We start from the raw sequence: 22,643 nt of genomic DNA on the forward strand, positions 1-22,643 counted from the left end.
GTCTGCAGCACCAGCAGCTCAACCTGCCGCCGCCAGCCTCGCTTGCCTACCGGCACCAAAGTTCTCCAAAAGATGTGCACCTACAAATACTGCTGCCTGAACTGGTAACAGTGACAAAACAGCAAATTCCACTCAGGGACACTACCCCTACCACATTTTTCTGGTGACTGGTGAAAAAATAAAATTGTTTTGGGCACAGAAAAATAGAAGGTTGTGAAGCCCTGCCAAGGGCAGAACCGGTCACAAGAACTCCCACCAGTTAACCTGTTCTATAAACCCTCTTCAAAAGGTATGCTGCTCCCAGGACAATGTGTTTTGGCATTTGCCTCTCTACTATTAGAAAGGTTTCTTCTCCTAAATTGTAGGCTGTTTGGTTTTTTTCTGTTTCAACTACAGTTTGTATTAATAATCTGCAACCCTTCCACTAAAGACAGAGTGAATGCTGATCTTCTTTTTCCCAGTTCTGATCAGGACTATCCAGAACTGTTCTACAATTAACACTTCTACAGTGATTGACAGCATTAGAACTGATTGAGCTCTACCAGTGAACAATTTCAGACTGAGCAGAGACTAGGAATTTTACCAGCATTAAAATAACTAATGTAGTTCAGAACACATGTCAACCAAGTAGTTAAAAAACAATTAGAAGAATTAGTGGCTCTACCATATTGCCTCTGCTAGTTATTCTGTTGTGCAGGGCACATTTTCTCAACAGCTGGATAATGCAAACTGAGCTGCGATTTGCAACTTCATGTTTCAGGCTCTCTGCTGTGCTTACAAGGAAATAAACCTCATAAGGCAATCCTGAAATTAACAGAAAATTAAATTATGAAAAGGCAGAAGTACACACTGTACAATAAGTGGTTGATGATGTATTTATGCCATTAAGCTGTTCACTCATGCATTTTCACAATTCATACGAAGACAGATTGGTTCAAGTAACAGATAATTAATATATTCAGCTAAACCCCCCAAACCAGTAAACCAGCTTCAGGAAGAAGAACCATATATTACTTTCTATTACTTATTTTGGCAAATCAATAGCAAGATTCATAGCATCAGGACACTTAGTTTGAGCAAAAAGTTGATGGCACTGTACACTATGCTTTGACTTGAAAAATTATTTGCTTCATAATAACGTAATCAGAAGATTGTGAACTGATTACTTCAAGTTCCTTAGCTACTGCTTTGTTAAAATTGCTTTAGAAAAAGAAATTTTAACATGGTTAAGACTACTGATGTATTCAACAAGAATGCCAGCAATGCTTAAAATGAACATAAAATATAAAAAAAAATTCAATCATGTAAAAGAATGCTGCACATATTTCAACATACAGACTATACTTCTACTACAATTAACTTTTTTTTTCAGACTGCTTCAGTATAAGGAAGTTGAAAATTATATATTCCACCTAGCGTTTGATTTCTCTCAAGATGAAGAACTTTGAAACAACGAAGTGTTATAATGTTGGAAACAAAATACAGTTTATGCACATCTAGAGAGCCCAATTCTTTTAACATTCAGTCATGTGTTTTACTGATACTCAGTGAGACTGAATGTTAATGACCAAATGTACAAGCAGGCATTAAAACATTCCAGTTACACATAATTCCAGTATTTAAAACTGTTAAAGAATGCCAAGGAAAGATGCCTGACAAACTGTTGCACTCCTTTTGCATAGCTAGATTTTCTGGGTGACAAAGACAGAAGCTGCTCACATAAGTGTAAAAATGTCTGAATTCCCTTTTTTGATTCTCACTAAGAACACTGGAATGCAGATCTTGGACATCAAGGCAAGCAAATTTCCTTTTCTTTTAAAATTAAATACTCATTTATAAATTTTTTAAGTTTCTCTCCAAATATTTTCTAAAAAAGAAATGAAAATGTTTTGTGCTCTGACCTGGACAGATAAGCAGGGAATAAGCATCACAAAATGCTATCACTGGTCGATGTTGTTTAGTTTACATCTAAATGTTCCACCAGTAATTATGGAAAATTCTAAATATAGTTGGTCCAGCTCTTACAAGTGTAATGCAGCAATGAGAAGTGCTATTGGACACCACTGAACATCCATGACCATGTTTCCACAAGGAAGGAACAAGTTTTGTAATATTTGCATGCTTATCTGAAACAAGTATGTACATCTGTAGCTTCCAAACAAAGGGCTGTTTTCAGAATTTTTGTTTTCCTGTTCTCTTTCTCCTATGTATTTTGAAGCAGAATGTTTTACTCTGCATATCTGCATTCCAATCATCTACTGAAAGTAGTAACTATTGATGCTGGAAAATAAATATACAGTCTTACTAAATTGTCCATCAAAGTTTGGTATCTCAGTAGTAATGCAGCAGTGGGAGTGGCCCCTTTTCAAGATCTAGACTGGTAGCTTATTTTCCACTATTCAGTTACTACTGAGGTGTGATACTATCCTGTCTCCTGACCGCCCACTAATTCTTCTCATATCAAATTTTTAAATCTTTAAAAAAATTATATCTGCAAATAAGATTAAGAAGCAGCTGTTTTAAGTACCCACTGTTGTGGTGAGCAACAAGATTTCAGGGAAGTCTGAAAATGCTGTACTCCAAAAAATGAATTTTTACATTAATTCTGACAAGCTGGAGTGCAAAACTTCCATACACTAAGCAGTCAAATGATTACAGACAACATGGCATCAAATATTTAGAGAACTTAAAAAAATATTGTGAATTTGCTTTCTCAAGTAGAAGTGAACTAACAGTTTAGATGTGAAGGAAAGAGAAATGCATTTCTGTTCTGTCCTATCTGCACTCTTAGTCTCTATTCACACTCATTTAAAATATTCATCATGTTCTGTGATGATCAAAGTCATTCAGCTAGACTCCTACATAATAGTGGTTGTTGAAGGAAATCCAAAACACCCTTTATACAAGGGTGTTTTGGAGTACTGCAAGTCCTCTTGCAATGAAGACTAAATTGCATTCTGAAAAAAAAGAGCAATATTCAAAGTAGACAAATGTCAATTTCATCAACAATACTTTTCCCTTTAGGACTCCTCAGAAATCCTCCAAGGGGCTCAATTCCCTGCCAGAAGTTATTCTATCCTAAAAGTGACCAAGAAAAGATATATGTTTCTTTTGTATTTACATATTTTACATATTTACATTTTCTTTAATATTACACTTGTTGAAGAGAAAAAAAAATCCTGGATACAGATTTATTATCTGATTTTAACTGTCCCAACATTTCCCTTTGAAAAAATTTACAAGTCCTCTTCAGGTCCTTTGGAAGCTAGATACAGTCCATGTTCCGCAGGCCACCATCCATAGTCAAAGCACCAAATCTAAACAAAAAAACCAGTATATTTTTAGGTGGTTGACTAGATTATAGAATCAATCTTTAATTTCTTTATGGGGTTTTCTTTCCCTTGTCACATGCCAACAGAGGCATTTGTACTTAACTTCCGTACTGGCAAAGAAGATGGAAGAGAGGAAGATTTGCTGCAAGTATGGGACTGGAAGTGGAGAACAAAATAAAACCAATTCAGCTTGAAGCTAAACTCCACTCTACCAGCATTTTACCCTGGAACTTTCAGGAGATTTATTTTTATATATTTTGTCTTCTTCATAGGAAAAAAATCAAGATCACTCTGTATGTGATAACAACAATACCCTCTCAGGATTGTAAGAAACATGTTTGAGTCTTCACTTTACTTAAGCAATCTGAAAACTGCAAAATCATTTATTCAGATTGGTGTAATTCCACAGTTGTCAAAAATAACATCTAAAAGGGAGGAATTAAAAGACACCAATGCATTGCTGCAACAGTACTATGTTTAAATTCAGAATTGATCTGGCTGTGCAACAGGAATTTTTATTAGCTAAACCAAAGTAACATTAAACAAAAATGCCACAAAAATGGCTGTGTCAGAATAATTTTACAGCAATGTTCCAAGGTTTTGAATAAATATTTTTTGTTATACCTCATTTGAACAGCTCAAAATATATTTACAGTTAAAGACATTACAGAATTGCTCCCTTAGTTTAAATTCTGAATCTATAAATGTACCAAATTAAAAATGCCGTTAGTTTCAGCCCCAAAAGGGAAAAAAATGCTTGCCTTTCCAAAATGTGATTGTTTTCAGCCAGCTCTTTAACAACACCTTCCATTTCCTCCTTTAGTTTCTTCATCCTTTAGTAACCAGAAGCAAAAGAAAGATTACAGTTTTTACTGGGATAGTTACCTGCTCTGATCACTCACCACCACAGTTTTCAGCAAGTTGCCATTACATACAAAATAAGGGACAGGTATATTGTTTATTTACAACATTAGTGCTGTCCCCCACTCACTTCCAAATCTGTGCCACCACTATAGCAGTGTAAAAAGCTTGATCTTAATACAACAATCACCAAGTCAATTAATTTTTTTCAATTTCCCTGTATAGCAAGAATGCAATATTACATCAATCCCATTACAAAATTCTTACCCAAGAGTCATTTCTACTAATGTGTTCGAGCTTGGATAGACTGTATTCATTGTATGTTTCATCCCACTGGAAGCTGCAAACATTTTCTGTGGCAGGGCATCTTGTAACTGTAACAGATAAAAAGGAAATTTAAGTTACAATAGAAGTTGTCATGTCTATTTTGATGCCCACCTTAAAATCCCTTTTTAAATTCTCCATTGCTGTGATACGTCATAAATTTATACAGTACTAAGGGGGCTGATATGCTCCAAGATGAGATCATCACAGCAAGTTTTGTATTGACATGACCTAAATCGCTGGTTTGTTCTATCTTCTTATCTAACACTTTTGTAATAAACTCTGGAAAGGAAGAATTATCTATTTGTTATGTCTGTAGATGTCCTAGGGCAACAGGATCCTAATCAGTGGATTGGTGGTACTACAAAATACAAAAAAACAAGTAAAATGCTGCTGTCCACCATTCCTAAACTGAATTAGCAAGGGCTTTTGGTTAATTTATCCTTCCTTTCTAAAAAATAATAATTTTACTGCATGAAAATGCTCTTATTCTTTCAATCTTGAGGTAATTCTGAGAAGTTTGCACCCTTCAGAGTCACCGTCCAAATCATTAATTTAACATCCTTAAGGGTGTATCCCACAATCTTGACTATTGAAGTAGCATTTTTATACTTCATAAGAGAATTAAGATAATCCTTTAAGTCCTCTGAAAAATATTATGGTAACAGTTTCACAGAGCATTTCTCAATGAACCCACATCCATTTGTACTGATTTTTTTGAGGGGGAAACACTTAACATTACCAAAAAATCCCCAAATCCACAAACTCAAAACATCCAAACCCACAAGCCCCACCAAAAAAACCCCACCCAAATAAAAAAAAAACAAAACACCCCAAACCAAAACACCACCCAACTCCAAAATCAATACAAAATTCACATTATTGAATTATTCAAAAAAATAACACCATTCTGTAGTCCACACTGACATAGAAATGAAGCTACTGTAGACTACATACTGCACCCAGAAAGGCAAGTGTTTTAATACAACTGCATTAATGTAAGACTCACTATAAGCAACACTATTGACATGAAAATATGCCAAAGACTTTTAACTATGCAAATGCTTCACATAATTTTGAAGCATTCTACCTCATTTATATAATCCTGGTATTTGGACACCTCTTCTTCAATACCGAAACACTGGTTGGTGAGAGCCAGTAATTGCTTCCTTGTGTGAAGCATTTTCCTAAAAAAAAAAAAAGAGCTTTCTTTTAAGACCTGCTGCTTATATAAAAGTAGTGCAATGAACATTACCAAATATTAAAGAAATCAACAGCTTGCCTTGTCCAGTCCTCAGCTTTGTCCAAAAATGTCTCATACTTGCTGACACACTCATCTTTGAAAAGAGCCATGGCTTTTGTAGCATGCAAATACAGCTTCTGCCTGCAACATAGAAACAACCAAAACAGTGTCATACTGCTTTCAAAACCCAATTTCTCAAACTTTTCTAACTCAAACAGAAAGGTTTGTGGACTTAAAATCTGTGCAGCCACCTTTATTCATGCTGTTGTAATGTGTAAGAACTCAACATTCTACAGGAACTGACAATTTACATCTCAAAAAATATTCCCTAGTAGGAAGGAAAAAAATGTTTGAAGCACTTAGTTTGTATTTGTATTCATATTTGTATATGAATAAAGGTCAAATGTCTTGAGTCAGGTGGTATATTTAAGGATTCTAAATGGAAAGGACAAAAGACCTAATTATTTCCTATTTGCCTACTGCAGATACTTGGAACTTCCAGCACATATGGATAATCCTTTGCACTGAGTAACATACACACTAGAAAAAGAACAGCAGTTTTGTGTCAGCCTGATTTTATGACAAGAGGAAAAAGAAACAAGAAGAAAAGGAAAAGAAAGGAAAACAAACCCCAGTTCTTGTTAGTGTGGCAGACAGTAGTTCCAGTGTAATTGCCTCGCCATGCTATGCATCACGCCAGTAAGTATAAGGGATACTGGAACACTGCAGACCAACACCTACTTCTGGTATTTCATTAAGTCTTGCATAATACATATTGGTTAATTAAATTGTAGCTAGAGTGTAGCTGACTGTCATCAGGAATACTTATCATTCAACTAGAAAAATAAAATTCAAATTGAGTGCTGCTCCCTTATCTGCCCAGAGGTAAATATTACAAAGGCCAGCCTCTGCTGACAATAGCATACAGTATGTAACAAAAGCCACTGCCATTTCCCTGTGGGGTGAACCAAGTAAAAAAAAGATGGACTTAGGATCTCAAACCTGTACAGTCCCAGGGAGATACTTGTGGTAGAATATACACCAGTATTCAAAGCATGAAAATGAAGCATATTTATTTGAAGTTTATCATATACTAATGCAAGGATATGGTTTTAGTAGTAGAAATTCTCCTCTGCTTGGCAATTATCCAGTTTAGCCTTCACTATGGAAAAATCAAGTGTCAAGGCTGTGCCATCTGCATGACAGTTTTTTATCTGTAATTGTCAGTGAAGTCACACACATGATAGCAAAAGCAATACTTTTTAGAAAACTATGTAAGTGGTGTCTAAATTCATGCAGCATTTAGCAAAGTCTAGGGAACCATGCAACTGACCAGCCACTCAGAGAATAATTTCTTTACTTAAACATAAGCATCTAGCATCATTTGAGATAGAATCTTATAGTGGTTTGGGTTGGAAGGGACCATAAAAAAAAATCTAGTTTGAACTCCCCTGTTGCAGACCACCGACAGGGATGGAGCAGCTGCAACTTCTCTGGGCAACCTGTTCCAGAGTCTCACTGCCTTCACAGAGAAGAACTTCTTCCATGTATGCACCTAAATTTCCCCTCTTTCAGTCTGAAGCCATGACTCCTTGTCCTATCCAGTTCCTGATGAAGAACTGCTCTCTGGCTTCCTTGCAGGACCCTCTTCAGGTACTGGATGGCTGCTAGGAGGACTCCATGCAACCTTCTCTTCTCCAGCAAAGATATCCTGCCCTGCTTCTGACCACCTGTCCAGAAAGGTGTGGGCTTCCCATCTGACTTGTGTCCTACCTCCCAGTCTCAGAGCACGTCTCAGATACTTTAGGGCAACTTAAACGGTGTTAGCTATCTGCATATGAGGAATTGAATAAATTCCGAGACAAGTACAGCAGTATAGAATCAGTGGAGACTATGGGAGTGCAGAGACCCAGGTTACATATAGATGCTTAATGTGGACACCTTGCATGAGTGACAATTTTAAACAAGCATGGAGAATTGGCATTAAAATTAATTTTGTGTGCTATATTTCCTGTAAGATTATATCATTCTAGAATTTCATTCAGCTAGTCCATATTTTAGTCATCTGTAGAAAATTATCTCCACCTTAGTTAAAAAGCCATTTCAATCTTACTCAGGGCTTTTTCCACCCTGATAAAACACAAGGAAGAAGTGAACTTCCTACAAAACAGTTATGCCCAGATAACAAACAGGTATTTTTGCATTTAGAAGGCCTATTAGTGAAAAAACTACAGCCAGAAAGCACCTCATTATCATATGCTAGGACCCCTATGTATTTAAGATATTTAAAAGAATTTTTTTACAAAACAATCCTAAAGAAGTTATGACTTAAAATAAAATTAATAGAATGGGTTATTGGCAAGAGCACCTGGAGGACCTGAAAGCAATCATGGTAGTCCCCAAAGGTAACTTCAAAACTTACTTGTCAAACTTGTGTATTTGTTCTTCATTATAAGGAAGCCCTAGGATCAGAGCAGATGACAAACATTACCAATCTAACTCTGTTAGTTACATTTATGCAAAACTCTACTGTAAAGTTTACCCACTTCTTACACAGTTTCCCTTTTTATACAGGTCAAAGTGGTCATATACTTTTTTCCTCCTCTCCAGTCTTGCTATTCAAATTTATGCTATTAATAGTGGTGTTTCATTCTCATGAGCTTTAGCATGGTATCACACTAAGGACCTACAGACATATGCACTGTGGCTAACTCTCCATATCTATCACTAATTCCCTAGTCAAACTAAGACTGACCTGTCCCTTGCATTACATTTTATATTAAAAGCGAATCAAATAAATTACTTACTTCGTTCTGCTTTGTCTTTTTTGAACTGATAGTAGATGTCTGTGATGGAAGACAGCAGTGCCTGCAGCCTTTCTGGACTAGAGTGACAAAAGGAAGAAAATGAGATGTTTTATACATAAACTCAAGTACCTATTAATAAGCTTTATGAACTACAATTCAATGCAGAATTCAATACATACTAGAACAGTAAGTACAGTTACTCACTTTCTGTCTTTTGGATGCATGCCTTCCTGATTTGCCCAGGTGTCAGCCAGTAAACCACCAGGAGAAAGTTTTGTTTTGATATCTTGCAGACTAGTTTCTATGGTGCCCTGAGAACTGGAGAGCTACATAAGAGCAAGAAGGTACAATCTTATCACTAGGTAAAGTGAAAAAGTACTTGATTATTACTTGAGCACATTAATACAACAAGCTGATTTGTTTCATTGATCTCCATTAAAGTAGTATGTCCAATTATCTGCCTAGGCCTTGCTAGAAGCAGATAAGACAAAGTATTATTAAACAGAGAACCATATTTGATATTGGCATTTTTGATAGTTAAAATTTATTTTCTTTCAACAATAACTTTCAACCTTTCATAAATTCCTTATTTACTTTGACTCTTACTCTTTAAGTTTATTAAGAATTCATATAATAACTATCTACATAACTCATACCTTCCTTTCTCTGCAGTTCACACAACCTTCAAGGTAAAAATGCACTAATTATCTTTTGCTTTCAGAATGGAGAACTTTGTATCTGCTCCCAGTGTATTAAGTAATTTTCAAATTTTCCTTACATGTCTGGAAACATGATGCATATTTCAAAGCAGATCACTCTGAAGTGTATTTGTGAATGTAACATTTTAGAAAGCCAAGAAAGTAGTAAATAATTCCTTAAGGAAAGGAAAAAATTAAAAATAGCAAAGCAAAATGTGTATCAGGGTTATAATTCTTGAGTATTTTAGAAAATTTGAATGTATTTTCAGGAATCTATTTTCACTACATTGAGCTAATATAAAAGGATCTGCTCTGTTTTCAGAAAGATACAACAGTACGGACATTTTAACGACTAGCAATCTAGAAACTACATTTAAAATTCAGAGCTGCCATTCACAGAAACCTGTGTTATTGTGTATTTGGCTTTTTCTGTAGAAACACCATTTTCAGAATGACAGGATAACTTTGTCAGGCACTTACACGCAAGAGTTTTGTGTGTATCTCTGAAATTTCATCCACTTCTGATGCTTCCAAGTTGATCTGCATCAAATTCTCATATCTGACCAGCAAAAGAAAGCAGTTTAAAAAAAAAAACAAGCAGTGAATACACTCAAAGTATTTCTTGAATCCAAATCAGTAATTGCCTCTTCTTGTATATGAAAGACAGTCTCTGTCAAGCAACAACCATGAAGATGACAAATTTAAGTGGTCATTAATGATGGAAACATTTTAGATTTAAAAAAAAATTCCTTGTTTTTTTCCTACATTGGAACTGTTAAAATAAAGTTTTAAACTTTTATTCCTGAATTCCTTATTCTAGTCTTATTACTTGTACTTGACTGGCAGTGGAAGACTATTTCCTCTCATCAAGTAATTCTTTTAAATCTTATCAAACTAAAGGTACTTAAAGTAGTCAATAACAAACTAATACTTCAGTGCACCAAAGTGCTTTTCTGAGAAAACTTACTGGGTTAAATGTTTAAAGGCAGGGATAGCAGAACCATCTGTTCATACTGATACTTTTCATATGACCATAGCTCAAGTGCCAAATAAATTATTCAGGACAATATTTTTCCTGTTGAGTCTCATGTACATTTTAGTTTTAAAAATGCCATCACAAACAGTTCAACTGTTTTCAAAAAATACATGCTTCACTCAAGTTCAATGCTTTATTTACTTTTTCAAATAAAGACTGCATTTTCATGCTTTGAAGCACAGCCTTGAAAAGGAAGGACAAACAAAAGGACATGTCCTTTAGAAGATTTTTATGGAGTTAGCAAAGCCAAATGAACTGAAAATCCTGCCCCTTTGTAAGAGGCCAAAAAACAATGTGCAAACACATAGAAAATTTCTGTTCACATGAGAACTACTCCAGTTAGCAAATTAATGTTGTTTTTCTTTTTCAAAGTGCTGCTGAGATACTCTTGAGCACACCAGAGCCATAAACCAGAACTGACAGTGGTTTCTCCTGAGTGACTTTCTTCTGGCAGAATGCAGGAAGAAACTATCTGAACCAAACACAGTCTGAACACGATCTAGTCCCACCAACTAGTGCAAATGGGTTGGAAGAGGAGTTTGGGTTCCTGCCCTGATGATTTGTACCTAGGTTGCACAGGTATAGCGTTATCTTGCAAGCTACTAACTTCACTATTTCACTGTTGTGGGTATGCGGTTTTTTTGAAGCCAATACAAACAGCCACACATGGGTTTTAAGGTAGGTTTGGGGCACACATAGCAAATCTGTCAAACCCTTGGGTATCCACAATTACTGCATATAAGGTGTTCAGTTTGCACAGGCATAGCAGCTCCAACAGGTTTAAGTCTAATTCTTAAGTCTACTCTGCAAACCCAGTGGTTCTGCATGTGTATGTTAAAAATTTTGTGGGTATCTGCATTCTCAGAGCAGCCTGGTGAGAAGTTCAGAGAATCCCATGACTAAGACAGCATTTGGGGAAGACTGGCAGTAGCTTGAACAGAAAAACTACCACCCATAGGAGAATGTGAAGAAGAGGTGCTATTTAAAGTTCCTATCACGCTGCATAAGACTAACACCTTTCTGGGAAGGGAGTGAGGGGGGCTGGGCTTGGTTGGGTTTTTTTTTGCAGCTGCTCTATGTTATATCTCAACACTAAAATTCCTTCTACACAGAAAATACTACAGTCTTAAAACTGTGCAGGGGGCAGTATTTGAAGTCATATGCAACCAAACACAGTGGAAAACGCACCAATAAAAGCAAAGCTACTTGATTCTTTGACCAAGCTTTACTATAGCTTCTAGAGTCAATAAGAGCAAGTAAGATGAGTCAGAGAAGAAAGGAGAAAAAGAACACACACAGTTACCACTAATTAGTAATTACTTGTTCTTATTAGGTTAAGCAACAAAATTAACAATTAACATATATGACTAAATCTGCTTAAGTCAGTGCCATCAGAAAATCCATGCTGACTCAAAGTTATTTTTTATATGCAAAAACACTGCAAATAATCATAATTTAAAATACTGTTGTCACTAAAAATGGTAACAAAGAATCAATGTGTACAGTATAGTGCTTATACTCACATTTTCTCAGCTTTCTCAATGTTTCTGCTGCAGAAATCCAGCCTGATGACAATCTCTGCCTTTTTATGCACCATTTCATTGTAATCATCCTTGATTATTTCACTAAAAAAGCGAAGCATTAATCTATAACTAAAGTATTCAACTGCCATCCTACCAGCAATCAGTAATACAGTAATATACCTGCAGCAATAATTGCCAGGAGAAACTGTTTTCAGTTAGAGATACATTAACATAATCCTCATATAAAAATAGCTGTTAAATTGCATCTGCATGTTACCAGAGGTTAGACTTAAATTATACACAGTAAAAAGTAAATTTTGCAAACACCTTAACTTTAATTATTAAACACCTTAACCTTAATTATTAAAAAAAAAAAAATCTTTTTGTTTCCTCAATGACTGGAAAAGGAGAAATTCAGCCTATCCTTACTCAAGGATATACCTCCCAAGATATCAAGAGATTACAGAATTATGTATTGATAATCAAGGCATATCTCAATTAAAAAAAAACAAAACAATAAAAAACAACATAGTGAAATGCAATCAATTGCTTACATTAGCCATCGAATTCCTTTTCGCATCAGCTCCTGGTAAAGTAGCAAAGAACTGGCAACTCTACAGGCATAGCATACAATACCTGTCACTGCCTGGAGGAAAAAACTCAGCTTAAGTACTGATCTGGCATTCTCTTAACAATTGCTTCAAGACAATAAATCACAACAAAGCAACACAGATTAGTAAAAGAAAGCAACATAAAGATGGTAGTTTAAAATGCATAACTTGGTCTAAGATTTAGCGAGGCAACAACCCATTGTGAAGGCAGAGCTAAACTTGGTTTTCCAGATATGCTGAAGCACCTGTTAGGGATGAAAACAAATCTCACAAACAAAAATGACACAACTTGCTATTTCTGTCAGTCACAAGAACATTTCTTCAACATTTTAGGAATCAAGCACATACATTAAAAGGAACTTACAAAAACTGACCCTTTTTTTAATTCTAATGCTAGAGACTCTTCATTTACCCAGTTCCACTTACAAGATTGCTGTATTATTTAGAATTCAGAACAAAGTTTCAGATATTACAATTTACAATACTTTAAGTAATTAGTATCAACTAATGCTTTTCTGTTTACTAATTTTCAAGATTTCTGGTATTTAAAGGGCCATACATTTTCAGGACTATCATGTCTGAATAAATGGCTCCTCAGCAATCAGTATTTCACATATATAAGTGGTCATCACAATGTCAAGCATGGCTGTGCATACATTCAGTAGTTTTAGAAAAACAACCAAAAGAATTTACGTGTCTCCCACAGATTCTGGAAGTTTTTAAAAGGCAACGGAAATTCCACCCTTCTGCAGAAACCTAGAGACTCCTCTCTATTGAGCAAGAGTTATTTTTCTAATGTTAAATTTTGCACCATTAGAAGTTACAAAGCTTCTAGCTACCTTCAGGACTACACAGTGTCAGACTCCTTTCCACCCCCCAGCACTGAATTATACAGTAACAAAGCACTTTGAATTTAGAAGACTGGTCTTTGGGTTTGGTTTAAGAAAAAAAAAAGAAAACCCAAACCACATTTTGTATACAAAGTACAGCTTTAATATACTTTTAGATCCTTCGTTAATAAATATATTTCTATCAATCAAAATCTTCATTAGCATACTAAAATACTTAATTATTAACATTATTAATTTGAAAATTAAGTAGCTTTCATTGCAGTATCATTGTCAAAGACAGTTATATAATCTAAAATGGTAATTACTCACTTTAGCCATACTGGCATCCCCATCCAAATCATAACGTTGATGTACTTTAGGAAGTAAAACTGAAACACAAAACAAGTATCTGTATTTTATTACTTTCGAGAAGAGACTTCAAAAATTCAGATTGTTTTCCCTCCCCACCCTGTACACTGCTTTTATCCCTTTTAATATCATGTGGTTCTCATGCACACTTTTTAAACCAGCCTTTGGCTTAGCTGTTTTAAATAACTTGGTATCTTAAGTAAATCGTCCTTTCTTTTCCAGACTCACTTTTGAACATGCTGTGCAGGTCTCCACTTGCAATCTCTGTCCATTGAAAGAGCCAACTGTTTCTCTCTGTTCTTCAGCCTCATGTTTGCCCACATAGGAGACCACTCCCTTTTTATCACATGGCTACTTATTTTCATTGAGGCTCTTAAGGGTAGCACTTCACCAAAAAGCCTTTTCTAAACCTCAGGTAGCTCCTATCACCTGAATCTCCTTTGTTCTCACACTCACTGGCTCCTTCCGAAAGCTCTGTGACACAATATAAAGGCCCTGTTGATCCTTCCACAAACAGCTCACCTACCCAGACTCTTCAACACCTCTGTATGAGTGCCAGCTGGCCAGAGCAGTCAGCATTTAGGACATACTGACAAAAGCAACACTGACCTCTCAGCTGCAGCCATGCCTTCAAGCTCATAATTTATAAAAAAAGGGCTCTGGCATAGGCCCCCCTAAAAGCATTCTCAATGATAAATGGAAATTCAAAACCTTAATTTATTTTTTCTCTTCCCCTGTTACCGTATTATCTTCTGAGCAAATGTATACTGTAAAGACCTCCTCTGTTAACCGAAAGGCTAACCACATTTCTGACAAATAAAAAAATGTAAGTAAAACTTGACTTTCCACTTAGCGAATAATGGAACAAAAGAACCAGCTTTGAGTTACTTTATATAATGTTTCTTTCTACTTGTTTAAAGTGTCATGCTTCAAAAAAGTTCGTAACTCCATAAGGACCATCTTAGCACGCAAATGTTCAGGTTCAAAGGACTTGGAACATTACAAGCACCTACTGTCTCTGTAAAAATGTTCCAGATACTCAGCAATTTTGAGAAACATTGGACTGCATACTTAGAACTTCAGGTATCAACAAAAGAAAATTTCCAACACTATTTCTAAGACATAACAGACATAAAACAGTTACATTAAGTAATCTATAACTATTTACAAAAGATAGCTGTGGAAAAGGGAAATTACTTTCATATACCTTCCTCATAGATTAATCCAACAATGTTCACAGCCTCCCTGCTTACTACAAAGATAGGATTCTCCTCAGTTGTTCTGGGGAAGTGCTGTGCCAATCTGCCAGGCTCTAGTATTAAGCGCCGACCTTCATATATCAGTTCTTGATTCTGAGACGGTATTTTTGTCTGTTTGTAGACCAACTCATGAAATATAGCAGCTCTGTAATACAAACAATATAACCAGTAGCAGTTAGACTCACTACAATAGTTCAACACTTCAGATTTTGTATTATTTAAATAAAAACTGATTTTATTTATGATTAACTAAGAACTGGGTTTACGTATAAAGCACTTGAGTTTTAAGTAAACAAAAAAAGCAGCATGCTGCCTAAAACTCCAGGTTGCTGTGTTACAAAAATATATGCTATTTCCTGTAAAATACGAAACTTCCTTTCTACCTCTGAGTATCTGCCAAAGCACGTCTGTCTAAACAAAACTGCTCTGGTCTGAAGGTCAGTAAAACAGGCAACATCAGATGAGGGGAATGAAGCACCCTTAAGTTTTCCAAGGCATACCCCCTTCTTCAAAGGAGATGGATGGTCTCTCCAAAAGAAAAGTCTGGTGTCTTACCTGTCCAAAAATTAAATTCAGCATGTAAGCTAACAGATAGCCAAATTATTTCCTAAAACAGCAGTGATAAGGAAGAGCAAAGACACTTTGGAATTTTATTTACAGTAATCGATAGATACAAGGATAAGAACTTAAAATACCACCATCCCTCTCACCCACAAAAAACCCCACCACAAAAACCTACTATCACAACAGCAACCAAAACACCAAACCAAACTAGCAAAACCTCTCACAAAGAAGAAAAACCTTCAGTACGTTAACAAGATGGACCGATGTGCCTCCTGTGTGGCACTAGTACACTCTTGCTTCTTAATACTACAGCTAGTTTATAAATAATCATACATGTAAATCATAATAAAAAATAGAAGGAAGATTTCTCTGCAAAGACAATATTTGGGCTCTCTCAAATACGATGGAATAATAGTGATGGAATAGAAAAGGAATTTGAAGTGGACAGAACTGTATTTACACATTTGATGAAATAAATGTGGATGGGTAAAGTATGTATCCATGTATTAGAAATTAACACGTGCTTTGTATTATCAGTAACACAGCAGAGAAAAGGCATTTGTGTTTGTACATCTTACAGCTTTTAACATCAGCACTTCATGGTCATAAAGTGAACTCCATATAAATCAGGATCCTAAACTGTACCAATTACCACTTCAGAATCCCTGTGAGAGTTTTACATCAGAGACAATGTGTGCATTTTGTATGCTTGAGGACAAGATGAGCAAGAGATGAATACAGTCTCTAGAAAACCACTTTCTAAATAAGGAACATATACAAATGTGCAATGAGTTGGCCTCTGCTGTGAAACAGACATATTGTCACACATCAAGGATTAAGTCTGTGTTTTGTCACCAAAATAGACTAAGTTTAAGATCAATTGATTTGACCTTCAGTGACTTTATTTTTATTTTTGGTCAACATGTTTGTACATGCACTATGACTGTGTAGGAGAATTGTGCCCTTTCACTTCTGCAGATAAACTGCCAAGGAAAGGCTGCCGAATTTGTAACACTGGTGACATGAGGTCACAGGCTACTGAATTTGTAACTGGTGATCTGAGGTCACATTGCTGTCAGCCTGAACAAGAGCAAAGTAATGAAAATAGAGAGAACACTTACGTATTATAGTTGTGAATATAAACTTTGTGCAAGGTCATCTGCTGCAATGAAAAGATGTGGATTATTATTCGGTGTAGTATGTCACTCGTCTCTGCAAAAAACTGGTCAAATCCCCAGCATTTTTCCTGGTCTGCTTCAAGAATATTCGCAAGGACAGGTGTGAGCAGTACTTGCAGACCCCTAGAGGACACCAGGAAGAGATGAGACAACTTGGTTCTACTTGGAACGTTTTACATTGCAACCAATTGCAGTAATTCATTTGATTTATCTCATCTGTACACATCTATTATCCTTTAAAGAATATGTCAGTGCCTTTTTTCCTACACTGAGCAATAAAATGTTCAATGGTAATGTCCATTGTTTTTCATGAATATACATACTTTAAATCTTTCATTTTTAGGCTTAACTATCAATTTTTTTTTGGTATTTGAGAAATTTCACTCACACTGCAAAAATCACATAAAATTTACTAAGTCTACATTGTCAAGGTGAGGCCACTTTCTACCACCCTAGTAGCATTTTATCCAGCTCACCCCAAACACCACAGTGCATCACTTTGAAGGAAGATACTGCCATTTAGGATTTGCTGGTGGTGATGCTTGTATGAGCACAACTAGGTTGCTTTCAATCAAAATCAGCTGGGTTAGCAAAGATTCATTACTTAAATTGTCAACACTAAGAATTCATCCTGATTGAGATGGGGCTAAATAAGTACTCTGCACATGCAGCTTGAATACTGAAAAAAAAAATCATGCTACCCATTGCCTTACAGTTGTTACTATTCTGTGAGAAAGGTCAGCTTAAATTTCTTGCATTTCTACCTTGAGCAGCTGAATGGTAAGGAACTTTAAGGATCCCACTTGTGCCTTACCATAAACAACTCCAAAATTTTAACACGTACACATCAAGCCTGAATCCAGCAGCAGAACTGGTAACATTCTAAAGCAAGCACACTGCTGACCCCGTTAGATGTCAGTGGATGCTGTGCTCAAATTCACTTTAGTACTAAACTTATAACACTAAAAACTGTTTGAATGCTACTTAAAAGCATTACTGTGAACAGATGTTTAATTAGAAAAAACCTGCTTCCTTTATCATTTCAAGCAGTTCAATAGTACAGAATAAGCAGAGGAACAAACAACCAGTATAATGAAAAACACATACAAATTGCAAGTTCTTCACATTCTAAACTGATGAATTCATATAAACCAGACTTCAGCTCTACACCCCTTCAGGATGTAGATAATTGGCTTTCAGGAAAGTTTGCTTCTACAGTCTCTTCATAGAACAATTTATTTCCTCCCTTACCATGAAAGATTAGTAACTTTAAAGTATGGAAAAAGTCTCAGGAAGCAAAATGGGTTATGGGAGGTGTTTTCAAAGTCATACCAAAATTAGATCTTCCATTGCTCTTCCTACTGAATATTATGGATGTATGAAGCAAAAATATGATGATAAAATTGAAAGGATACAAGTATGTGTTAAAATGTGCTGATGCAACCTTTTTCCTAGCAAAAAGTAAGCCTCTGAATTGTCTTTGCTTATCATTTCCTTCCTACTGCCTAATCTTTGTCATGTCTGAAGTCACATTCTTGCAAGAAATGAGGGACATCAAACTTACTGATTTTTCATTCTTGAGGGTGGAAAAAATGCAGTAATAGTATTTCTATTAAAATGATCAGATGTGCTCATTTGTAAATTAACAATCATAAAACTATTTGGACAGATGGGAAGAAAAAACCACTTGATAACCAAATATCAGACTGTAATGAAGTACTGAAGAGTTCAAAATAAAAACTGCATCAGATCTCTGGTCCAAGGACATAATCCCAGAAAATAACTGGAAAAACACAATCAAGTGGCATTGAAACATTTTTTGAGCATTTTTAAGCTTGAGCTTACTTTGAAAGGCTACAAGAAATAGGCATCTCCCAACTCCACTCAATAGGTCCGTTTTCTGCTTTCTGTATTCCAGAAATAGCACCAGAAGGCTTTCCAGTGAGTATTTTATACCTGCAATATATTACAAAAATAATGGAAACTTCAATTACTACCTCTTATACATACACAGGTCTAGTAAGTAATCCTCAAAGGGGCAGGCAAAATGCAAATTAAAATGACAGGTTCTAAATTTGTAGATGGTGCAATAATTAGGAAGCTTCACTTACAAGCTGACAGAGCAGTGCTGAAACAGTAAAGAACAAAAAGCTATGCTGGAGAGGCAACTTTGTCTACCTTAGTCTTGGGAAAAAGTTCAGGAGTTATTTCCAGCATACTGAAGGAAACCAATGGTTTTCACAAGAGTTAATTAATCAAGTCAATTTAGTTCAATTTACACATTAAAATGCTAACTTCTAGCATGTTCCACAGGAACAGAAAACATTTAGCCACCATGAAGTGGCTTGGGCATAGAAAAGGAACATCCAGAAATCTGGACACAATTTGACATTGTTTAACCTTGTATTGCACAGGCAAGTATTTCTCAATTTTTTCATGAGAAAAATGAAGAATAATGGACTTTTTGTAAAAGAATATTTCAGTTGTGCTTTCTCTTTCTGAAGATCAAGATGCACACAGAACATCTCTCAAGCAGCTACAACATGAATTCTTATAAGAAAAAATCACAAGATGGACAATTTCTTCAACTAAGAAAACTGAAGTCAGTTTTACACAGAGTAAACAGAACAGAGATGATATCGATGTGTTAGAGGTCCCAAGTACCACCTTGCTTCATTCTTATAATGCAACACACAGAAAAACAAAATAGAACCAGACTAAGATGAAATAGGAATCGAATACAATCGTTGTATCATAGACATATCTTTTGTTTTCCATTCAGGAGCCACCCCTGTTATCTTCAGCTGCAGCCCACAACTATACTACTCAAATGTGTCTCATTGATACTGCACCCATTTCAAGACTGCTGGGTAAGAGCATCATTTAAAGGAAAATAAAAATTCGCAGCACTGAAATCCCATTTCAGAGTACCATAATTTTGCCTGAGTATCCAAGTTCTATGAATGGCACTGCAACAGACCAGCCTAATGCCATGCTGAAAGAAAGATGCATGGAAAAACATTAGTATTTTGAGGGAGCTCAATTCAGGTCTTTCTCAATTTACATGCTTAATTCCGATTTTAAGGTGCCACACAGCAAAATCCTTGTTGAAGCAGAATGTTTCTACTGATTTTGGCTGCGATTGAGTTAAGTTGCTTGACAGTAGTGTATGGTACCATGTTTTAGATTTGTGCTCAAAACACAGGCCTGTTTAGCCATTGCAGAGCAGCAGAGCATCATGGCCTCTTCTACTTTACTACTGCCCCAGCAGCAAGTAGGCTGGGGGCAGGCAAGGAGTTGGAAGGGGATACAGGAGGACAGCTGACCCAATGGATAATCCATATCATATTGCTCAGCAACAGAAGCTAAGGAGGAGGTGGGGAAGAATTTACCAGGGTGGCATTTGGTCAGGGACTGACAGTGCATCAGTTGGCTGCTCGTGAGCAGCTGGGGATTTTTCTGCATTATTTGTTTTTCTTGGTTTTGTTTCCCTTTGGGTTTAAGAGGCAAGGGATGCTGTTTGTTGTGGGGCTTTTTTTTTTTAATTATTAAACTGTCTTTAACTCAACCTACGAGTTTTTGCACCCTTACAATTCTCTTCCCCATCCCACTAGAGAGGAGTGAGTGAAGAGCTGTGTGATGTTCAGCTACCTACTGGGACTATACCACAACAAAAGAGTATTTTTCCTTAAATATATCCACTGTTTTAAAGTTTACTATATGTGTGTAGGATTCCTTGGTAAAAAGCATTTCAAGGGCTGATTTAATTTACCAAGATATAAAATTCTCCTTCTAAATTACCTACATCACTTCCTTGTTTCTACGAGGTCCTTCAAAAGGTCGGAAAGGCAAACTCCCTGTTGCAGCATGGTAAAAGGTCACCCCTATGCTCCACAGATCAACTGTTGCTCCATACTTTTTCTGATGCTCTTTTCTTAAAACTGCTCGCTCATACATATCAGGATGCTAAAGAGAAAAGAAAAAAAAAGTTAGAATTGCTTCATGTAGCTTTGTAAAGAAAAAAAACCCCAATCTATCCTTTCACAGCAAGGTAATGTGTCAGTCTAAACTTTCAGTTCTTTAAAAAAGAAAAGATTGCTTGTATCATAGTAGCTGCCTAAGCTATTCTGACAAACATCACTATATTCCTAAGGATGACTGCAGCTTTTATTAAAAAGTTTGCAAAAAATTTTTTAAAATTCAGCTGAAGAGTGACTGCTAGTATAAAAGACCACTAAAAAAGAGAAGAAATTCAGTATTCCTCCAGATGATTTTTTAACAACAGATACTTAATGGAAAAAAGATCCATAGCAGAGGAGAGTATCAGTTATGATGCACATACAGGAAAACACGGCAGGAAGAAAATCATACTAAGGTGCTTGTCTTGATACTTCTCTACCTGCCTCTCTTTGGTTAAGCCAAGGTTTCACATGATTCTTAACTACAGCTAATGTCATCCAAGTAGTTCAAACACAAACTAAAACACATCTACAGAGATAAAGGCAAATATATTCATAACTAAAATATAGTTGTTCCTCCTTTCACACAAGGCAACAGTTGAAGCTGGACCTGAAAATTATTTCAAGGCTGACATATTTACATCAACAGAAGATGGCATGAAAAAGTCCAGTAGAAAGTTATAAAAACAACTGTAATACAAAGGTTTAAATACTAATTCCCAACAACCTGACCTTCACCTATTCAACCAGAATCATGAAGAGCCTCAGGCTTCAAACATTTCTTCAACAGAAAATTAAATCATATACGCTTACTAAATACTCTTCTGTGCCATAGAGGGAAACAAATTGTTCATCATCTTCAAGTTCTCTTGCTGCACCAAAATCTGTAAGTTTGTAAACAGACTGCCCATCTTCACCTATAACACGCATTATATTGCCTGGCTTGATGTCACGGTGCACTATTCCATTCTCACGGAGATGATTCATCCCAGCCACTTCAATGGAAACAATAAATACAGAATTCATGTATACATTGTGACACAGACTGCACAAACACTGAATTGTAACTGAAGCTAGGAAGAAATGGGTATGTTCTCATTGGGAAATGGGAATGAGAAGGGACAGTCATTTAACAGAAAGACCATGACCATGTATTGCTTTTTTTTTCTTTCCAAACAACTAAATTACAGCATTTCTTGATCTCAGTAACATCTTTTCCATAAAGTAATTTTTATAGCAGGTACATTAGAAGAAAAATTTTATAGCAGGTAAACAGAGGTAAACCATTTTATTTTTCTAATTAACTCTCCTAAAACTATCACTGAAGTCTGTTCAATATGTGAAAAATAATCTTGAAATCAAGAAAAAAAATTACATTGATACTTTACACAGAAATGGCTTCTTAATACAACTACCTATATCAACATAGACATAAATAGATGATTCCATATGACCATATTCATTTGTTAAATTAGTTGACAGTCGTTTAAATTTGTCTCTTGCAGTTTCAAGATCAACAAAACAAGTATGAGTTTTAGTCAAAAAATAAGACCAAAGTCTACATACCCACATCTCTCAAAACAATTAAGAACTCAGACTCCGGCAAACCAAAGGCATTAGACGGCTCCTCTAAAACTGTGTACAAACTCCCACACGGACAAAATTCCATAACTAGTACTTTGTGTCTAGTAGTTGTCTGAAAAGAAAACAAAAAAAAAAATCAAAAAGAGATTAAGAATCTGACTATCGTGACACCAATGTCAGAAATTACCTATAACCACAAGGTCTGACTTTCAAAAAAGAAAAGTAAAATCTATATCTATATCTAATTCCGTTACAGTGATCTTCAAAAGAAGTGCAGGTGGATTTTTACGTTGTTTAAGGTAGTCCAACTTGGAGAGGGGAAAGTAACTAAGCAAGCCTCAAGTTCTAGGCACTGGCAGGTTGACAGCAGCATTGACAGGTGGACAAGTACACACTAAGGAGAAAGCACACCCTAAATGTTGAGAATACCAATTGTCCTTCTTTACTCATCTCATCATCTGGGTC

At 35.9% G+C, this 22,643-nt stretch overlaps 1 protein-coding gene across 2 annotated transcripts in view; it reads right to left on the reverse strand.

Moving 5' to 3' along the window:
- Positions 1-471: 471 nt before the first annotated feature.
- The window catches only part of LOC131592311 (serine/threonine-protein kinase TBK1), a 28,571-nt gene continuing 6,399 nt past the window's right edge, over positions 472-22,643 (reverse strand). For both annotated transcript variants that reach the window (XM_058863727.1, XM_058863726.1), the window contains exons 4-21: positions 22,161-22,290; positions 21,408-21,589; positions 20,441-20,601; positions 18,481-18,591; positions 16,579-16,758; positions 14,842-15,038; positions 13,596-13,654; positions 12,379-12,470; positions 11,825-11,926; positions 9,746-9,824; positions 8,772-8,893; positions 8,568-8,644; positions 8,183-8,222; positions 5,800-5,901; positions 5,608-5,704; positions 4,461-4,567; positions 4,094-4,165; positions 472-3,317 (exon numbers count right to left, since the gene is read on the reverse strand). In XM_058863727.1, coding sequence (XP_058719710.1) covers positions 3,266-3,317; positions 4,094-4,165; positions 4,461-4,567; positions 5,608-5,704; positions 5,800-5,901; positions 8,183-8,222; positions 8,568-8,644; positions 8,772-8,893; positions 9,746-9,824; positions 11,825-11,926; positions 12,379-12,470; positions 13,596-13,654; positions 14,842-15,038; positions 16,579-16,758; positions 18,481-18,591; positions 20,441-20,601; positions 21,408-21,589; positions 22,161-22,290 — 1,962 coding nt within the window. In that variant the 3' untranslated portion in view covers positions 472-3,265. The remainder of the gene's footprint in view (positions 3,318-4,093; positions 4,166-4,460; positions 4,568-5,607; positions 5,705-5,799; positions 5,902-8,182; positions 8,223-8,567; positions 8,645-8,771; positions 8,894-9,745; positions 9,825-11,824; positions 11,927-12,378; positions 12,471-13,595; positions 13,655-14,841; positions 15,039-16,578; positions 16,759-18,480; positions 18,592-20,440; positions 20,602-21,407; positions 21,590-22,160; positions 22,291-22,643) is intronic.

Source organism: Poecile atricapillus, chromosome W (genome assembly GCF_030490865.1).
Source record: "Poecile atricapillus isolate bPoeAtr1 chromosome W, bPoeAtr1.hap1, whole genome shotgun sequence".
Classification (NCBI taxonomy): domain Eukaryota; kingdom Metazoa; phylum Chordata; class Aves; order Passeriformes; family Paridae; genus Poecile; species Poecile atricapillus.